Source organism: Thermobia domestica, chromosome 3 (genome assembly GCF_964235325.1).
Source record: "Thermobia domestica chromosome 3, izTheDome1.hap1.1, whole genome shotgun sequence".
Lineage (NCBI taxonomy): Eukaryota > Metazoa > Arthropoda > Insecta > Zygentoma > Lepismatidae > Thermobia > Thermobia domestica.
In genome coordinates, this window is record NC_137456.1 from 24,944,658 (window position 1) to 24,966,547 (window position 21,890).

Here is a 21,890-nt window from a genome sequence, read left to right on the forward strand (position 1 = left end):
TCAGAAATAAGTCACAGGAAGGCAAACTGTATGCTCGGTGGGATTTTTTTTTTTTTTTTTTTTTTGTTCTTTCTTCCTTCAGGAATTCCCTCTTGTCAATGCTGAGTAATTTGACCTGTCATCCTGGTGAAGGGTTCATATCTATGACATGTCAAAGCGGATGCACTGAACTCTACCTCAAACGGTCGAATACTTGTCGGTAAAGTATTGCGTTCACTGTCTTCCCGGATGATACAGATTTCTTGCGGACGATTTCCTTAGAGTTAGAAAAGTAAGCAATCATGTATTTCACTTGTAATCTACTCGTTCGGGTCCTCTTTAGATTATATATGTTCAATGTTAAATGAAAATGCAACGTTGCCATTTACCTGGACCCACCAAATTATAAGTTCAATCACTTACGTTGTGGGTCTAAAGTTCATTCAACGAAACTTCTGATCCTGATGTAAACATTGCAGAATGGTATTACTCCGCCAGTCATCGGATGATTGGCTATCGGTCAGTGCTTCTTTCGAGAAGCACATGCTTGTATCCTGTCCGTGTTTTACATACTTCCCTCACGCGGCCATATTGTAAACTGTGATTCGCGCGTAAGATGGGTCAAAGCCACCTTCCACGCATGCGTATTCTCTTTCATTGCATTAATTCAATTTAGTTCTTAGATACAATGTTGTTTCTGTTATTTAACTGTAAGGAAATTGCATTTGTGATAATGAGCCTTATAAGCAACAAAAACATTGAAAAACAGCTTACTTGAGAATGGACTATTTTCTTCTATCATGGATGTTCCAAGGCTCTTTAACCAATAAAATGAAACAATCACCACGTGTATTTGTTTACATGAGGTACTGAACGTTCCTTGAATAAACTTTAGGTAAATGGCAACCATTTTCATTTAACATTGGGCGCATAAAGAGTGTACAGCCCAAACGGCTAGTCCGATTTAAAAAATTCCTTCACTTTAGATTGAAAACATCATATCTGGAGATGACTTTTCCTCTTTTTTTTTGTTGTAACTCTGATAATAACAGTTACCCTATGTCAAGGGACTTTTGTATTAGTATATAAATATTAGTTTAGTGTCCCACGATTATGCTCTTTAGGCTAAATTTTATGAGCTCTCCCACCGGGAATCGAACCCGGGACCACGTACACCAAAGGCACACGCGCTAGCCACTAGATCACCAGGGAAGGTTCCCTCTTTACTCAACGTGATTGTGACGTATACCACTCTGAACTTTGAGTTTTGGTTCCGGGATCGTACTCGAAAATATAAGTTTCATTCCCGATTATCACTCGCTGCAAATAATTGGACTCACTTGTCATATGATCCAACAGATCATGAGGAATCGTCGAACAACTGTTCTTCGTCATCCAACAAAATCTTAACGACCAATTTTGCACAAATTCTCCAGCTATTCAACCCTCGGAAAGGATTCTGTAGAATCTGATTTCGGCAGTTTCACCTGGTCTGCAATTGATCTCTCACTCAACCATCGGTCTTTGTCCAGAATAGCCTTCACTGACATCAGTTTGCAAGTTGATAGCAATGTAGGCCGTCCCTCCTTTCTGTACATACCTTCTGCCACCTTAACTCTTGCGCAGATGACAAAGCTTTATTGTTACAGGCTTTCCGACACAATAACATTGTCAGTTTTTAGGTATCAGATTTGCCCAGACTGATGCAAAATTTTATGGCGTACCGTACCCCAAATTACGCTGCACTTCGTCTATAACACGTCACTTACATTACTTCACATTTGCTAACGATTAGCACTCTGCAACGACTCGGAGGTGATTGAATTAAGTCTGACTTTATAAATAAAGACCCGTCCCATAACTTCCCCTTTCCTAACTTTTCCGACTTGCGTGCCGAGTCATTTCTCATTACTTCTTAGACAAACCATGTACACATATACAGGGTGAGTTTTTTTAACTTGAGACTCCTATCTACAAAAATAAGCATAATTAGGACAAAAAGTGTTCGAAATAAAAGTTATTTTGGAGGGAAAATTCACCTGTGATAAAATTACCCTTTCGTCCCCCTAGAGGCGAGGGAGAAACTTTGAAAACTAAAATGGGATCCCCATTTTATATTGCAGATAAGGATTCTAGGGGGGGAAAATGATAATTTTATTCGATTTTTTTTCAAATCGTGAAAGATGACGCTTTAAGAAGTGAAAACCAGTTTCACTAAGTTCTCTTCGATTGGGAGATCCTATGTTTCATTTCAGAATAAGTCTGCGATAAACAGTACAAATCGTTTGTATTAAACGTTTTCTCGACTAGTAGAGGATGACGTGAAAGGTAGCTCTTCATTCGGCGTAAATTTAGGTAATTCAAATGTGACAGTTCAATTAGGTGCAGCGTGTGGTAGTAATCGCAGTTGACTACCAAACATTTTATCTGCTGCATCTCTCCGTGTGCCAAGGTTACGGTACCTTAGAGACTTCTCGATATTTTTTTATATTTGATACTCACTTCTACTTTTGTTGGATTCCAGACATGTTGGCATTCCTGGCGCGCCGATTCTGTGGCAAAAGATGCACTTCATGGTGTTGCACTCGTGATGCTCCTCCCTTTACCCAGTGTTCACATCTCGTCGTCTTCAACAATGGTAGTCGGAACGGAATACTGCACATGCCAACAAATTACATGCCATTAAACCAAGCTTAAGAGTCTGGACCTCTAGTTTCTGACAGTCTCGTAGCGAAGAAATAGTTTCAACTCGACTGCGTATTGGACACAGTCACCTGATCCATGCGTGGGGACCTTTTATCTATTCATCATCTTATCGATTGCCCCGCTCTGGCTCGGCATCGACAACGTTACAAGCTTCCTGAAGACCTGAACTTGCTCCTTGGTGACGACATTCGTTTTCTCGCTGGCCTGCTGCTATTTTTTAAAAGAGCTAGAGATTTTGCATGCAATCTAATTTTAGCTCGTGTGTGGATGTTTTTCTTGTATTTTAAATAACTTATTCCTCGTTTTATTATTGCTGATTTTGACTTTGATATGCTTTTATGATTAAGTTATGTCTTTGTATGGGTGAAAAAAGACCAAGTTGTTGACACACCCAGAAAATACCCTACTCTACTCTTCTTTGAGAAAGATATTAATCTAATTGTTAATCAAGAAGTTTGTTTATTAATCGCTCCATTCTTTTATTTTGTATTATTTTATTTCACATTTTGGGTATTATTATCATTATATTCAATTGGATATTATTTACTACATTCATATAGTTTAAAATTTACTTTTTTTTTTTCGTAGAATCCGAATCTGCAATAAAAAATATGGATTCTCATTTAAGTTTCCAAAGTCCCCCCCACCCCCCACTCCGGAAGGACAGGCTAACTTTATTACAGATGAATTCAGTTCTCCAAAGTTTTTATTATTATTATTATTTTGAGCTTCTCTTTTGTGTGATGCTTTTTTTTTCGATATACTTTGGAGTCTCGAGTGAAAAATTTCATCCTGTGTAATGAAATTACCAGAAAGTAGTAAAAACTATATATATATATATATATATATATAAAATAAAATTACTAGAAAATAGTAAAAACAATCACAGCTTTTCGAAGATACTATCAGTACTTCGCTAAAACGCTGATCAGATAAATACAAAAGAAAATGTTAAAAAATAGATAAAAAGTTCTTTTACTTTTCTAATTATGTTTGAAGTAATTTTTTATAGGTAAAAAAGATTACACAGACCCAGTTTGGCTTCTTCATATATCTTTGTAATATCTCTTATGTGAGAAGTAGATAACTAATCAAAAAATATTAGTTTGCTGAATTTAATTTTATTCATCCCAATATTATTTCTATTTTCTTTGATCATTATTTAACTTTCGTAACATTGCAATGCAAAAATGTACATTACAAAATTACTTAAATGTACAGAGTTTCTCATCTAACGATGCGACTGCAAATAATTTCAGAACGAAACAAAATATTGAAAACCTACTTGCACAGAAATTAATTTACGGCATTATGCTATCATTCTATGTGAAGTTCTGACTTGAGTGCATTCCTGTGCAAGTAGGTTTTTCATATTTTGTTTCATTCTGAAAATATTTAAGGTAGCAAAGTGGAATGAAACTTTTTATATGATAGAGTGTTACATTCCACAGTTGTGACCTATAGTATAGACTCAAGACGACAAGAAATAAAATACGAAGCACGTCCACAAAATAAGTGTACTAGGGCCCTCGCGGGCAGAGGGAATTTGTTATTGCTATGTTGGTCACACTGCCATGTAACTTAGTTCCTACCCTTTCCAGCGAGCCCAATCACACGTCAGTGCGACCAAAATTGTAGCCATAGTAACGTCTCCCGTGAAAGATGTCGATAAGATCTGATGTTAAGTGCGAGATTCGCAGCGATATCCGTTATCTCGTCGTGAAGGGAAAATCTTTGTCTGAAGTTTTTAACGAGATCAAATCAGATTATGGCGAAAAATAATATGAATCGTACAAGTGTGTTTAAGTGGTGTCCTGAATTTAAAAACGGTCGTAGTTATGTGCACGATAAGCAAAGAAGTGGAAAACCGTCGATTTTGACTGATATGCACATTCTCTTGACCTGGCGCCTTCAGACTATCACCTGTTCACCTCCCTGAAGATGTACATGGGTGGGAAAAATTTTCAACTGACGAGGAAGTGAAGATGGAGATGAAAAATTGGGCAAAAGAGGTGGCGGCAGGCTTCTTTGACCAAAGCATACAAAAATTAATCCCTCGTCTCACTAAGTACATCAAGAGGGATGGTGACTACGTGGAAAAATAGTTTACATATGTACTGATGTAAGAATATAATTTTTTTTAAAATATTTTTTGTGAAACCTACAAAAATCTAGTACATTTATTTCCTGGACGTGCCTCGTATAATAATGAACTAAGGTATGAAACAATGATTACTTCTATATTAGGCGAACTCGAGAGCTTGCAATTGGCATATTTCTTGCTTACTAACCTAGTCCTGTAGACTTCATTATTTCAGCTGGCTCGAGTATTAAAATATTAGATTAGAGAGGATCATAAAACACGAAACTGAAGCAAACCTATTGGTTCTTTCTTACCTTCGATGCTCGTAAATGTCTCCTGTGGTTTTCCTAAAGGCGTTCGTAATTTGTACATTACACACAACTGCGCTGCTTCCCATGTGGCCCAAAAAAGCAGCACAGAATTGTTGTTTCTTGCGAGATCATAAAAGGTAGAGCAGCTTTCATCTTGGATTGTCCTTGGCAGAGGCCAACACATGCAAAACATTTCTTGTAACCAATCGGCATCACTACAGGAAACAAAAAGGAAGGAAAGGTAACGTCAACAATTAAATTAATTCACTCAAGGACTTGCTAAGAGGAAGACAATTGTTTTATAAAGAAAAATTACTGTACGTTTTCCATCTTCCTTTATTTTACTCAAGGTAATAATACAATGACAAACTGACGCTTCAAATCACTGTGTGGGAAAGAAGATCTATAGTAATCAGGTCTGTAGCCGGGTAGGACAGTTGCATACGCACGATGAAACGGTTAAAATACAAGTAAAGGTCCTAATTATTGGTCTATCACGACTTGAGAACTAGATGATTTGAGAAAACCATAACTAACCGTTCCGGAGGTTCGATGGAACCCGGAAGTTCAATACCGCGTTCACAAAAGCTCTCTACTGACTTTTGTTCCTAGCCAATTGGATCCAGTTTCTACTTTGCATTCCTATTTCTGCGAAATCCATCTAAATACTCCTCCCATTTGTGCCTAGATCTTAATGGTCGTTTTCCGATTGGATTTCCAGTTAAAACTTTGAAAGCATTTCTATTTTCTTCCATTCTGGTTATATGACCTGCCCACCTGAGTTTCCTAGACTTGATGACTCTAACAATGTTTAGTAAACGGTATAAGTTATGTAGTTTCCCGTTATGTTTGAGAAGCCCATATGTGATTATAATTTGTTATCGGCGACACAATGTCAACTTCCTTATCCTCACTGTTGAGAATTTCAATAACCAACCCTGCTTTTAAATTCACGGTAAGCAACCAACAGGTCATGGACATTTTCACCTCAAAACACAGTCAAGTATTTAAACAACAGTTCAATTTTCTTGATGCCTACATCTTTATGTGAAATAGTTTCTGGATCAAATAACTCGTAGAGCTTTTTCGTAAATGCAACTTTTTTTAAGTTAAATAATTTAAAGCATTGGAAATGCGCTTTTTAGTAATTATTAGCAATAATTAACAAGAATTCCACCTTTTCGTTTTTATTAGCGTTTATTGGAAGTAATGCCGAATTTCGCAAAAATTCGCGATAATATAAACGTGATTTCTGGCTTTGAAACGAAAAGTCTGAGGTTTGTTGAAACATTTCCTACGCTTTTTTTTTTTTTTTTTAACATTTCGCACATATCACAATAACGAATAAGTTTCGTCTCTAGTTATCGCGTATAAGCTGCAATTATGACTAACGAGGGAAGGGCGTGATGTCACTCAGAGATAATTGCACCAAATTTGGTGAAGGAGTGTGGAAGAATTCGTTTCGCCGGCGTTCGGAATCAGAAAATATGGGTCCTACAGTTATGAAGAAGTACGGCCTGTCAATTAGATATTGACAGCACGGGCCCTTTGTTCCCTGTTGCGGTCAATGCAAAAGTTGAATAAACTAAAATAAAAACAGAAAAAACGATCTGAACAGAAATTGCGCCAATGTCTGCCCTTAGTCCCACCAGCCGAATGCCGGGATACCAAATCTATCAACTGCTCTTGCCATGGGTAACGGAAATGGCAGTGGATAGAGTTAGTATCCCAGCATTCGCTTGGTGGGACTGAGGGCCACTCTGAATGAGATCACACTCTTCCCTCGTAAGACTTATACGAATATCTTTACCTTGAAGAATAACTGACGAATAACATTAACTTATGAACCTTTTTCTCTTAAAACTGCTACAAACATATGCACATGGGATACGCTTAATCAGCAAACAAAAACTAGTATATAATTTTACATTACGGGATCCAATATATATACCATCAGATTTATTGTCCTAATGAACATATCCAAGGTGTTACTTGAAAGCGTGCGCTAAGTCTTTAGGATGATTCCTTGCAATGAAAGAACTGAAATGGTTAAGACCAGATATTCCCCAAAGCACAGTCTTGAGGATACGAATGTAACGAAAATGATTCTGTTGACACATAAATTATTAATTCTCTATGACTGAAAGATGAACAAACCGGCTATATAACAACAACATGTAATCTTGACCCAAGAAATCAAACTACAGATTATGTGCATGCACAAAATGACTATCTATATCGAGTATTTGCTTACTTGTGATGGATTCCTTGCAAGAGAAAACCCATAAATTTCCGGAACTGTTGCGGTTGTATCTCTCCGTAAGTATGCCTCATCATGTGTTGACGCTGAGTTTCCCAAACTGACTCCAAACTATACACAACTTCATCCGGCTTCTGCTTTTTCTATAAATAAAATAATCTCATATATAGTTTCTCTTAGTGAATCCATACAAGACAGAAGTACACTAATGAAATGTTAACTTTTATTTCATGTTATAACAATAATAAAATAAAGTTCATTGGCCTAATAGTGCAATGTTAGTTTGTTTATTCCGATACTTTGACCTCTATTTGTCCTGGTGGCACCTTCTGGACATGCTTTTTACAAAGAGCAGCTTGAAGTGCTGATGGTCATATCCTTATTTTCAATTCTTAGCACTGATAGGAGAGAAGAATGCTAATTTGTTTTGCATGTAAAGTAATTAAAACGATTGTAATGTAAATCATTTAAAGAGCAATGTTATCAATACACTCGAAAGAGCTCACTTGGACTACTAAATTCTTACAAATCATCACTCCCCCCCCCCCCCTACACACACACACACAAAACAAATTCTTACCTTGGTATTGCAATTGCCAACAGTTGTCAGCGAAAACCCGTAGTTTTTGAACAACTTATAAGAATTTCGAAGAGCAAAAGTGGGTACCTTTATTAATTAAAACTATTTGCTGAACAAATTGATGAGTGTATTACGAGGAAGGATTAGAAACTAAGGTTACAGGACTGATATTTTTGGAGTTTCATCTGTTATAAAAGAATGAGGAGTGTGTGGTAATTTTAATACATGGAGTTGGTAAATGTGCAGAGTTTCAGCCACCGGCTACCTATGGCGCTAGTTATAAGTAAACACAAATGGCGACTTGTTTGGAAAACTAATCTCGCGAAGAAGTCCAGCCAGTTATTCTATTTCTGTGGGCGAAACATGTAACCGCGGCTGAAACTCACCGACAGCTGGGACACGTTTAAGGAGTGACTGTAATGTCTCGCCAGCATGTCGTAGAATGGTGTCGGATAAGTTTGCGGATAATAGAGAAAACATCACCGACAAGGAGTGCAGTGGTTGATCCAGGACAACCATGCTATTGAAGCTGTTCGCTGAGAGATCGACTACCCTCCATAAAACCCGGACCTCGCTCCAAGAGACTTTTACCTGTTCCCGCACTTGAAGGAGCATTTAGGAGGCCGCCGTTCGTTTCAAACAAGGAGACAACGTGGCTGAATACCAAAAACAAGGTTTATATCAGGAGCGAATCTTCAAACTCATCCCACGATTAGATATGTGCTTCAACCGATACGGAGACTATATCGAAATCTACTGACTGTATTGGTTGTATGAAATAATATAAATACGTTTCACTGCAGGCGTTGTAACCTTACTTTCTGATCACCTCCTTGTAATTTGTTTTTTTTTACTTTATCAGTTTTAATTTCTATACACAGCACGAGGTAACCTTCTTCTGACCTACCAGTACTGAGAAGAGAAAATAAGATAATATGTAACCGTCAGCATTTAACTTTTTTCGCACTATTAGGTAAATAAGTTTTATTTTATTTATCAGGGTGTCTACTAAAATTCCAAAATGGAATTTCGTGACTTTTTCGTGACCTTTTCTTCACCAAATCATAAAATTTCCTAACATTTTCAAGAGCAAATTTGGGTGCGAATTAGGCCGAATTTTCATCCATGCGATAGAAACGTACTTTGCTTGCGATTTGGTAGCGTCTAAAGCCGACCATAGACATTTTTGGTGGTGAATTTTGACGTTTTATAGAACGAAACTTTCCAATCTGTACTTCATTTGTACAGTTAAAAAAAAAAAAAAAAAAAAAAAAAAATCGTGGCCCAAAAGCTAAATTTCGTGACTTTCATGACCGTTTTCTGATTTCGTGACTTTCGTGACCGATAGACACCCTGTTTATTGTAACATATTAATAGTACGAAACCGAAAACTAACTTATTGTATTATTCTATGTATTTTTTATATGCATTTATTTATTAACAACATGTGTTGTATAACGATAAGAACACAAATTTGGACGCAAAATTACCGTGTACTTGAACCTCCTCTTGTTAAGTAGAAGACTGGGTACAAGTGCCTGCCAATCTAGTGTTTCAAATTCAACACAAACAGTGTACTTTAAATCCATGGAAGAAGCTTGCGTACTGAACTACGATCACCCAATGTTATAACTTATTTAATATAAAATTAAATGCATTTTAAAACATTAGTACGACAATACATTATATGGCTTTTTTCATTTATTTATTTATTTATTCTATTTCTGCTGCAAACTTTCCACTTTCTGAATTTTATGTTGTTTTTTTTCACTATACCTTTCAATTGTTACAATGACTTTAAAGGAGCTCTAATAATGAAGAGATGGCAGCACGTATCTTCTATCTTTCCATTGTATTTTGTAAGGATCAACAATATTCAGAATAATTCAATGAAATCGTAGAGCTGAATATTCAAGCTTGGTTGAAAGACAAATTGAATAACTTATCAGAGAATAATCCGTGCAGTTTTTTGATACATTATTTCTTTCATTGTTGAGAGTGTTTCATTATTAGAAGCATGTTTCTGAAGAGTAAAATTAAATGCTCTCAATAATGAATAAAATCAAATATTAAAAATCTGCACGGATTACTTATTGAATTCGTCTTTGGACGAAGCTTGAATATCCATCTCTACGATTTCATTGAAGTACTTTGAATATTGTTGCTCCATACAAAATAAATTGGAAAGACAGAGGGAAAATACTGCTATTTATTGGTGATAATCAAATGTTTATACGAGGCGTGTCTGAAAAGTAAATACTGTTCTGAATATATATATATATATATATATATATATATATATATATATATATATATATATAGTGTTTCAAAACAACGCCGACAACGTTTGTGAGGTGATTCGTGACACCAAGATAAGGCAAAAAGTATAGACCAACTTGGCTGTACAAATGCTTCCTTTCGGGGTTATAGGCTGCCGAAAAACTGAACTTTAAAGATCCATAGCTCCAAAACTATGAGACTTACCTTAGTCGGATCAAGACTTCAGTTAGGAAATAAACGGCGTGACAAACATCTTGGCATTTGAAGGCGGCGCTCCAAGTTCCCTTTAAATGCTGCTAGCAAATGAAAGGCCAGCGGTATTGCCACGTTTATTTTGCACACATCCACGTCTATCCCCTCTCATCTGATCGCGCTGTAGTTTGTCTCCTTACCCATAGCCACACCCCCTTTCCACTTGGCAATGTCACGCCAGAGCTTGCGTTTTATTAGTTTAGCTGAAATGCCAAGATGTTTGTCACAGGCCTTAATACGTGCCCTACCCAAAAATAAATGTTTCAGAATCCTAAGGTACTCACGCAACAATTTTTATACACGGAGTTCGGCTACGGGCATTGAAGTACTCACCAACTGCCTCTATAAAAACTGTTGTGGAAGTACCGCAGGATACTGGAACTTGGATATTTGGATAGGGCACATACTAGTTCCTAAGTGAAGTCTTGATCCGACTACGGTAGGTCCCATAGTTTCGGAGCTATGGGCTTTTAAAGTTCACTTTGTGATGTTTCACAGTATTGTTTCGCATTGATGGTTTCACCCTTGCACACTTGCCGCACACTAGCGGGATGTTTCGTTGAGGAAGGTTTAGACAAGTTGATCACCCGCTATCCAGGCCCGTATTTAGGTAAGTGCTATTCTGTGCTCGAGAACAGGGCGGCAATTTTTTTTTATTTTTTTAAAGATTCACAATAAAGTAATGTTTAAAACCAGCAACCCGCAAAGTCCCGTGCAAACGCAAGAAAATATGTTAATGTGTTTAATGTTTTACAGTACCTACTAATTAGCTAACTTATCTGATTATTTTTAAAAAGTTCTCCTCTCCTACCCTCACCCCGGATGAGATGAACATTATGAAAATTGATACCGTTAAACTCAGCGACCTCGAAAACTATGATTTCAATACTAATATCTGTCGTTATCGATTACTTTTAAAATCTTTCTCTCCCTAGGGAGTGGAGTTTGAAGTTGAATTGGATTAAAATTGTCACTATTCATCTCAGCGACACCAAAAACTATGAATTCAACTCTGATATTGGTCGCTTTCGGGAGGGGGGGAGGGGGGATTTTGTACTGGGGCGGCAAATTAATTAGAGCACAAGGGCGCACAATATATAAATAAGCGCCTGCCGCTACGACAAGTGTTTGAACATTGATGGAAACTATGTAGGAAAAAAAAGTATAATGTGTGCTCTTTCATGTAAAAACAAATATGGCTTGAACAAACCTGTTTTAGTAATTTCTTCAAAACGGTACTTAACTTTCCGAAAATGCCTCGTATTCACATTCAATTAAGCATTTGCAATAAATGAAGTGAAATGAAATTTGTAATTTTACGTCCCACGTTTATGATCTTTAAGCTAAAGGAGACAGATGATTTAAGAAAATGAATGGCCGTGAAATAACTGGTGGAATGAGAAAGTGTGAGAAAACGAGAGAACCCCAAGAAAACTCACCAACACGATTTGTTCACCAGACTCAGATGACCTGGGATCGAACGAGGGAATCCAAGGACAGAAGGTGAGCGTTCTACCACTGAGCCCTCCTAAACTACAAAGTTGTACAGATGTGGAAGATAAATAATTAAAATAAGGATAAAAACAAATAAATAAATAAATAAATAAATAAATGAAGTTTCAGAAAACTTACCTGCACTTCATCTGCTTTTAGTACTTTGTTGGAGGTCATGAAAGGAATGCTAACGTCCCATGGCACCAGAGTTAAAAGATTTGAATACATTTGTCTGACTTCATGGGTTACAGAGTTCATATGGAGCACGCACAACTGTATAATGGATTCCAAAATATGGGACTGGAAAAAATAAGAAAGCATATTTTACATACATACAATTACTTTTACAAACTATTTTAATTTTCTTCCTTCTCCTCTATATTATATCAAAAACTAAACACATCACATGGTGTTAAAACAGTCTGCTTCAAGGAAATAAGCCATAACTGAACCTACATTCTGATACAGCTTGCAGCTTCATTATAAAGTTTGGCTAAATGAGGAATGCAAATTATAGAAATTACTATTATTATTCTGAATATCGAAGTACCTTTCAATACAAATTAAATTAATAGGTTGGATCTTAAGTAAATAAACTCAAAAGTTTATCCTGTTCTTTTGTATTGTTAAATATTTCTTTTAAAAAAATCTTTTATAAGTTGAATTTTCGCTGGATCTGGCAGTATTGTCGAGACATAAGAAAAAAAAAAAAAAAGAAAAGGTCACTGGAGACAGGATAGATGGAAATTATTCATACAGGAAAGAATTATACATACACTAAGATATGAATACTTTCCGAACATAAACATTTTGTGGCTTCCAGTGGCACTGGGCTCTAAAAGTAACAGTATGTACTGTAAGTTTTAAGCTGTTTGTGTTTGCAAGTGTTGATACTTTTGTGTATAGTTACAACCTGTATAATTAACTTCCATCGATTTTATTCCAACTAAACCATTTTATTTAACCTGTCTTGACAACACTGACAGCAATTGAGGAAAGTTGAACGTGTAAATGATTTTTGAAGAATATTTAACCAGCAAGGTCTCTCGAGTGTATTTATGCGACAGCTTTTCAAGCGGCTTACACTAACAATGGGTTCAAAATCGTGGCATCATTGTTGCTGATCACTTACTTTATTTACTGACACGGAATCATAAAAAAAATCCCTCAATGTACTCTCCAACCTAAATTTTATTTCTACTCTTGAAAAGACACTGAAAGACGTCTATTGCGGCACTGATTTAGATCGACCGCCTTACAACAAGAATCGTCTCTCTGGTTTCGAATTTTTTCCTCCTCCACCCTTTCTTCATTTTCACGACGAAATCAAAGACACAGAAACTCATCCCAGGAGTATTTGAAGAATGTTGCAGAATTAATTATCTGTTATTGGAAATACAATTACTACATACTGTCACTATATTAAATCGGTGGAACATTTATGAACAAATAAGTAAAATTACCTTTAAAGACACTTCCTTAAAAGACAACAGTAACTTCAAGTTTTCACACACTACGATAGCCGCTTTCATATCCATGGTATGTCCTGCAGCGATTAACGCCTGGATAAGATCCAGGAACTCTTCGTTCTTTTGGAGAGATGTCAAATAGGCCTGAGATTGCATAAGAATTTCTTCTGTCCATTGTAGCATAAGAAGTCGACACATCTCACTCATCAAAGTCTGTAAAATATTAGTTTATTAATTAATAATAGTAAATACATAAATAAATGTATCTTTTCACATTCTGAGTTAGAGATTTGAAGTCATTTGTTGTATTTATGATCTGTTTTAAGATCCAGACGTAATAAAATATTGATCGTGAACTCACTCTCCCATGTTTTAACAGGTGTTTTTAATGACTTTGTCGGCATCTTCCGTACTATGTATCCACTAATGATTCTTTCACGCTGCTTTGTGCATTCACATTATTTGTGTAACGTAGAAAACTTATTATTATACTTCGTTAGAAACAAACACAACCCTGAATTTACTTGAAAAAAAAAAAAAAAAATTAACCTGAGAGATTAATACACTTCATTTGAACGTTAATGCACTTAAAAATAAAGGGTGTTTGTGAGTTCAAGATGAATATTTTATTATTCAATATGCATCCTATTGGTTCATTAAGATCCAGACATCTAAAATAAGTGGAACGTGAAAAATTTAAAGACTGACGAAGTGTGAGATTAATGACGAAGCCGAGAATTAATGAATTGAAATGATATCTTTAACGTCCCATGTTTATGCCCTTTAGGCTAAGAGAGACCATGATTAAGACAAGTGAATGGTGAGGAGCAATTCGTGGAATGAAACTGTGGGAGGAAGAGGGAGTACCCCGAGAAAATCTACGGACAGGATGTTCTCCACTACAAATTTATTTGGCCGGGAAACGAAAAAATGAAATGAAATCTTTGAATTTTACGTCTCACAGTTATGCCGGTTAGGCTAAAGGAGACGGTGATGATGAGTGATGAATGAAATGGTGGAATGAAGAAAGTGGGAGGAAACGGGAGAACCCCGAGAAAACCCACGCACACGGTGTTCGTCCACCACAAAGTTCACTTGGCGGGGGCTGGGATCGAACCCGGGACCCCAAGCACCAGAGGTGAACGCTCTACCACTGAGCCACCGCGGCCCCTTGGCCGGGAAACGAAATAGGGGCCCCACGCACCAGAGGTAAGCGCCATACCTCTGAGCCACCATCCCCCTAAGCCAAGAATCAAGCCTGGGTCTCCACTTTATTGTGCCAGTGTGTTAACCATTACGCTACCCAGTCTGCTCTCTGAATAGCCACATAACGTTCACTCCTCAGGTCGATACTTATTCTTTAGGATTATATGGAGTACATTACAGTCCCACTGTGCCTGGACATCTCAGTGTCTATATTAACGAACAAACGAACACTTACGGTATTAAGGTTCATACTATATGAGAAAAATGGGAAACGTAAAGCAACTTTCCATATACCATATTCATTACAGAAACGAATTCAATTAAAACTGAATTTTGAGTGAATTCAAACTTGTAAAGTTGGTTTGGTTTGTTTGTTGAAGTCTCTTTTCAGCACCGAGGCTACAAGAGACGTGGACCTATAGTTTACGGTGGAATCCGAATGGAAATGCGTTCACATTTTAGGGTTCTCCTGCCAGAATCGAACCTAAGACCATGTGACCTACAGCTCCACTAACCACTAGATTAACGGAAACAACCAATCTATAAGGGATATGGTATTAATATAATCAGTTCATTTCTTCCGATTTCTTACATAATATGCGGAGTATGTTGTTGGTATGGTCAATACTTACGAAAAGACTAATGTGATTAGGATTAGATTATTTTTCTGGGATTTCCGCATCTTTAACCCGTCACGTACGAGGGATGAAGTTCTTCGGCAATCACACTATCTAAGGAACGGAAAGGAAGGAAGCGGCCTGGGACCTTATGTTAGATACCATCTCAGCACTTGCCTGGTGTGAATGAGGAAACCCCATGAAAACCTCACTCAGGAATGGTTGGCCTGGAAAAGCTTTTACACTTTTTCGACCGAGTGTCCCCATCGGGAATCGAACCCGGGACAGCTCGCACCAAAGACGAGAGCATTAGCGATTACGGATTAACGCACTTTTTGGGTGGACTGAGATGCTTCAGATGTATCAAAAAGATGATAGAGCCATGTTATGATGGCTAAGAACACAAGACTGAATTGCAGCTGCTCTGACTGGATTAGCCTGACAGGAAAAAAAAAGTATTTTCAGCTCTAGAGTTAGTGGAAGTACTTTTTCTTTTTTCATAAATAACCTTCCTTTGACTTTTACCTATCATCTTCCCACTTCTAGATTTTCGGACGTGAATAAAATGACAATTATCTATACTGATTGCACATACAACGTTTATCAAAGGAATTTTGTTGTCAAATGTTAATTTTTACTAATGTGGATTCTGTGCAAAGGTTTAATAATGATACAAAAATTTGAACACACAACTGGTATGTAGGCATTTGTTTTTGGTTTTACAAAATTCCGAGGTACGAGACGAAAAGAAATGACCTGATGTGAAAAGAGACAAGAAATGCATAAATTTGCTTAAAACTTTTCGTACAAGTAAGTGTTAAAATAAGATGAAGTCTCATCTTAGCGTTTTTCCACAAACAATAAAGACAGAAAAAAGTCTTTCATATTGTTATGTTTAATACAATATATAAGTCATTTCTTTGAAATATTTTTAAAAACTTTTGTACCTGAATGTACAATTAAAAACATTTGCTTTGATGTTATAACCGTCACCAGGTTATAAAAATAATTTTTGTGGACGCTCTGTATAGTTTAGAAAGACAGCAGTTATTCTTCGATTTATACTTTATTTCTGCGACGCAAATGATCTCTTTCTTCAGTGGGAACTACGAACAATTTAATTTCTCTCCCACGCAATAGGACAAAAGTCTTTAATCGTTCTTCATATATATCTGAAACTTTTTGTGGTGAGATTATTTTAGTACGTAACAAAGAACACGTTTATTTTCTGAACTATATATATTATAGACGTATTTTCTTACTTCAGTTCGCAGTGTTTCTTCGTTACTCATTAAATTGCAAAAACTACATTCTATAGTTATTTGGCACTAAATTAAGTTCATTCTTCAATCACTTACGCAAATATTAGCAGACCAACTGCAACCCCGACACAGCGGCGACAACAGTATCGTTCAGTCAGTTTTTATCTGAAAGTTCCCATCGCAATGTTTTGTGCATCATGGCCAGTGAACTATAAATTAACGCCAGTTCTTTTAACATTTAATTTGCACATACATACAGGTGATTTAACCTGATTGCATTTTAAAATGAACTGCCAACATTGACCAGTCGGTCAATCCGGCTCGGACTTCGAACATTTTAACTCAACGAGTTTACTCCATGTCTTCAGGTAACCAACACGTTCGTTGGGTTTGATATAACAGTACGTAAAGGGGTACTCGTTCAATAGCCGGTGAAGGACTTACACAACGGCTACCCCCTAAATAGTGAAATCTTGGGTTCACAAACCCAGTGCATATAAGTAGTACACGGGCATACCAATTAGTAGTGAGACTGTCTACATTAATTTACTGGAAACTATAGTCAACTTCTGAGGATTGTTGCAGCAGCTACAAAACTACTTCGTGGGATTACCCCAGTGTTACCCCATAGTGCTAATCCCCCACGTGCATTAGTGGTGTGAGAAAAGTGTTTCTAGCGAAACCCCAATTATAATCTTTCGTTCATCTATACACGTGATACAAAGGGTTATAATATAATAAAATGTGAAGTGTAATTTTGTTGGTGGAAATAGTTAAATGTTCAGTGTTTAGTGTTGTGATTGTGTTTTTCTTCTACATTTTTTTTTAAATAGTGTTTTAATAAATAAGCACAGTGTCATTTTATTCAACGTGTTTTTGTTGCATGTATGAATGATGTTTGTATGCGCTGTGGTCTGAGAGATCATCTGCACGTTCGTGAGGATTTCGAGACGAGACATCCGAACCTCTCGGTGCTCAATGCTCCTCTCACTATTGACGATCCGGGAAAAGGTCTGTAATCCCTTTTTGGAAATGTTCTTTGTTGTCTTAACCAGGTAAGTTCAGGTCTTTTGAAAGTACTCAATGGTAGGACAGTAGGGGGACAGATCCGGAAAGCGGTTACAATGTGTACCAGGAACTCAAGTAAAATTAAAAGCAAAACAATTCTAAGAAAAATCCAAGATTACAAATAATCCACAAGGACGTATTACGTACTGGTTGCTTTCATTTCTAGTGAGTGAAAGTAGTTTTTTAGAATGACATATAAACTAAGAAATTCTGACAAATCATCTCTCCTTCTTTTGTCAATTTTCGAAGACCAACGATGACACTGACAACGAACATGTTATTCTCTTCGAGATATGAGAGATTATTCCGTAGCTTTGAAAATGTAAGTTTTTACCTTTTATTAATTGATTTTTGTTTCAGAAGAAGTAATTCTCTTGGTGGTTTCTAAATAGGTCTCATTGTTAAGCTCTTGATTAGTAATTTGTTTTGTCAATAATCTTACTTTAATTTACTTGATTATTACTTAGAAAAAACAGACAATGATAAGTGCACTTAGTTTTCATTGAGTAATGTTTTTGGCAAAGGGCCTGCAACGCATTTGTAATAAATATGTAATTTTATATTAAACTATGAATTGTAATAAATCATGTTTCTAGAATTCTATTCTTTTCAAGTAAAGACAATCACTTGCATAGCTTATTAGATATTCAAATGAGCATTTCTTATTGATGAAACTAATTGCACTTAGAATGAGATAAGGATATTATCAAGAAATGTGTGTTAAATCTATACTACCGATAATATGTTCAATTAACAATAATTATTATTATGCAAATTCAAATTCTCTCTATCCATTAAACTATCACATTTAGAAAGCACAAATTTCAATAGACTAGACAATATATACTTCGACCTGATACTCCGAGCAAAGGTAAACAGGATAAAAATGCATTACAGGTTTCTGCAAAGACGCAAAGTAAAGAATAAAGTTCACTTAACGCAACAACCACAAGCTGATGTTTCTTACACAATATAATGCAAATATTCTAAGTTGAACACTTATTTTTATTATGCTTACTTCATTTAACATTTTCCCCAGAAGACCTAAGATGACGGACAGATGGCCACTTGTTGGAGAGGTAGTAGGAACATCGGGACCAAGTGCTATGGGTAATCCTAAGACGTCTCTCATGTTAGCTCGGCTACTGGATGAATTTATAAGATTGCTACTAGAGACGAAATGATTGTATCTGTAAAATTAAAAAGCAAAATTACACCATTATGTTAATTTACACTAAAATCAATCACAGAGAAGTTGTATTTCAAGTGTACTTATTCATTTCTTAAAAGTGAATTCTCAAAATGCACCTATCCATACTATGCTTCTGTTTCCAACTACTAAATGGTACCAGAAAATTATAAAATATAACGTTTACCAGTTTTTCTTTTTTCCCCTTTTCATCTGTATAAATGAAAAAATGAAATGAAATATTTGAGTTTTACGTCCCACGGTTATGCCGGTTAGGCTAAAGGAGACGGTGATGATGAGTAATGAATGAAATGGTGGAATGAAGAAAGTGGGAGGAAACGGGAGAACCCCGAGAAAACCCACGCACACGGTGTTTGTCCACCACAAAGTTCACTTGGCGGGGGCTGGGATCGAACCCGGGACCCCTAGCACCAGAGGTGAACGCTCTACCACTGAGCCCCTTTTCATCTGTATTTGATATATAAGTAAAATCAAAGATTCCAACTGAAAATACACACGGCTACATAATATCTGCAAATTCATTGGAGCAAGTTCGATAGTGTGTGGTTCTGATATCACAATTTAATCATGGTAAAAAAATAAATAAATAAATAAAAATAAAAATAAAAAAAAATCAAGGGTTGATAAAAAGTAATGGCAACGTTGTTGTAATTCGTAAGAGGCTTTATGCGCATAAGAACACAGATTACATTCCTTCAATGTAACCGCCTCCCATGTCTATTACCTTCTGCCACGCGTGTGGGAGGCGTCGTACACTGTCACCACATCAAACTTTGCCAATGTCCTGCAGAGGCCGCCATATCTTTCTATCTATATAAATAAATAAATAAATAAATAAATAAATAAATAAAAATGAAAGTGTCTATGTTTGTGGCTTAACTCTTGAACCACCCGACCGATGTCGATCAAATTTTCAACAAGATGGGGTTCAGGCCTGGAATGATTTAGTGATTGTTTATAATTTCTCTTTGACGGAGCTATTTAGGAGAGGGGAGTGATATATATATATATATATATATATATATATATATATATATATATATATATATATATATATATATATATATATATATATATATATATATGACCGAAAATGACCAAAAATTAGTGCCGAATCATAGTTTTCGGGGTCGCTGAGACGAACAGTGACACTTCCGATGCCGTTTAAATCCAAATTCAGCCCACAACAGTAATATTTAACTTTTAGGACAAAAAAACATCGTCTATCAGGGAGCTCTTCAATAATAGTAAAAACTGGCTGACTAACGGAACATATTACTAATTTTTCTTATTTTAACCCACCGATGCTAGTGGAACGTAAATGGCTTCTCTTGTGTCGTAGTGCTTCCCGCGAAGTTGTTTCTTCATTTTGGTGAAAAAGTTGTCACGAAGTTCCTGAAAACATTATTGTGCACTGCACTCACGTGCCATTTGAATTCTTGATCCGCGCACATTGTTCGTCTTTCCGAAAAATATTATAGCGCTTCTACTTAACGACACTGCTTGTTTTGACTGAATAACACAGTCGTTGCCACTCGCCGCACTTAGTCGTCTCACAATCCTTTATCAGCTACGAAACTTCTGTAGTGCTGAGACATCCTTATCAGCTACGAAACTCTTGTAGTACTGAGACATCCTTATCAGCTACGAAACTCTTGTAGTGCTGAGACATCCTTATCAGCTACGAAACTCTTGTAGTGCTGAGACATCCTTATCAGCTACGTAACTCTTGTAGTGTTAAGACATCCTTATCAGCTACGAAATTCTTGTAGTGCTCAGACATATTCCTCTGACGTGAAAACTGTTGCCATTACTTTTTATGTAACTTGTGTAAACATTTAGATGAGCATGAGCGTGCTCCTTAAAATACTCTAACGCAGTAATTGTGAGATGATGTAGTAAGTTTACTTAACGTTAAATTAAAAACATAAAAAGTAATATGAAAATTCGAATTCGAAGAATACTTACTTTGAGCAATGCGAATACAGCAGGTACAGAAGTGAATACTGCAACGCTGGAAACTGCATTGCAAGTTTAGAATTACATGGATCCAACTTCATGGCGAGAAGTTCTAACATACTTGGTTTTAATGCCCACATACCTATGATTGAGTTACTGGCATTTGCTAAAACATACAATAAAAAAATAAATAAATGATGGTTGCAACAAAGTAAGATATACTGCATATTAGTACTTATCATTTTTTAAACCATTCTGTTACATTTTACCATACTTTCAACATAAAACGTATCACAGAAGACAGACGGTAAGTAATTAATTAATTTGTTCCCATTATTTTCATTTTTTAAAAAACTGTTTTTGTTTTACGTTTTTATGCAGCGCCGAGGTTATGAAGGACTGGACCTATTATCAACATGAGCTCTGAACCACGACTAGGATTTCAATTCGATGCAGTGGGTACACAGATCATCAAGGAAGTTCAAGTTCCATAGTATGTGCCGTTCCCCGTCACACCAATTCGACTCCAGCTGAGCTGGACCACACGACTACATTACTAGGACTCCTGGGGCCGTTGAGCGCCTAAATGATTTAGCAACTAGTTTCAGAGGTTACTTTTTTCTATCAGAAAACTCATGAATATCTCGGATCCTTTGCGAGTATATAAAAATGAAATGAAATTTTTCAGTTTAATGTTCCATGATTATATCCTTTAGGCTAAGGGAGACAGGTGATTAAGGCAAGTGAATGGTGATGGAATAATTAGTAGATAAAGAATGTGGGAGGAAATGTATCCCGAGAAAACCCACGGACACGATGTTGTGCATCACAAACTTACTTGGTCGGGGATCAAACCAAGGACCCTACGCACTACAGGCAAGTGCTCTACCATTAAACCCTCGTGTCCTACTTTCGAATATATAGTACAATTAAATACTCTGTCTTAGGAGAAGCAAGATGATTTTTTTTTTTTTTTTTTTTAATATAAAGAATGTGAACTTGGTCAGCTTTGGGTTAAGGTATTTTATCAGTATAAGAAAATAGGAGAAAAAGCATTGAAACACCTAGTTCTATTTTGCACCACATATTGTAGTGAACTATTATTGCAACACATAGCTTTGTAAAAAGCACAGTTGGGAGTCTCCTTGAAGCTA

The 21,890-nt window shown here is 36.4% G+C and overlaps 1 protein-coding gene across 2 annotated transcripts in view; it reads right to left on the reverse strand.

Moving 5' to 3' along the window:
• nonC (serine/threonine-protein kinase Smg1) overlaps nt 1–21,890 on the reverse strand; it is a 358,879-nt gene that overhangs the window by 296,873 nt on the left and 40,116 nt on the right. For both annotated transcript variants that reach the window (XM_081750559.1, XM_081750558.1), the window contains exons 13-18: nt 20,746–20,902; nt 18,586–18,757; nt 13,409–13,627; nt 12,084–12,245; nt 7,334–7,482; nt 5,083–5,294 (exon numbers count right to left, since the gene is read on the reverse strand). In XM_081750559.1, coding sequence (XP_081606685.1) covers nt 5,083–5,294; nt 7,334–7,482; nt 12,084–12,245; nt 13,409–13,627; nt 18,586–18,757; nt 20,746–20,902 — 1,071 coding nt within the window. The remainder of the gene's footprint in view (nt 1–5,082; nt 5,295–7,333; nt 7,483–12,083; nt 12,246–13,408; nt 13,628–18,585; nt 18,758–20,745; nt 20,903–21,890) is intronic.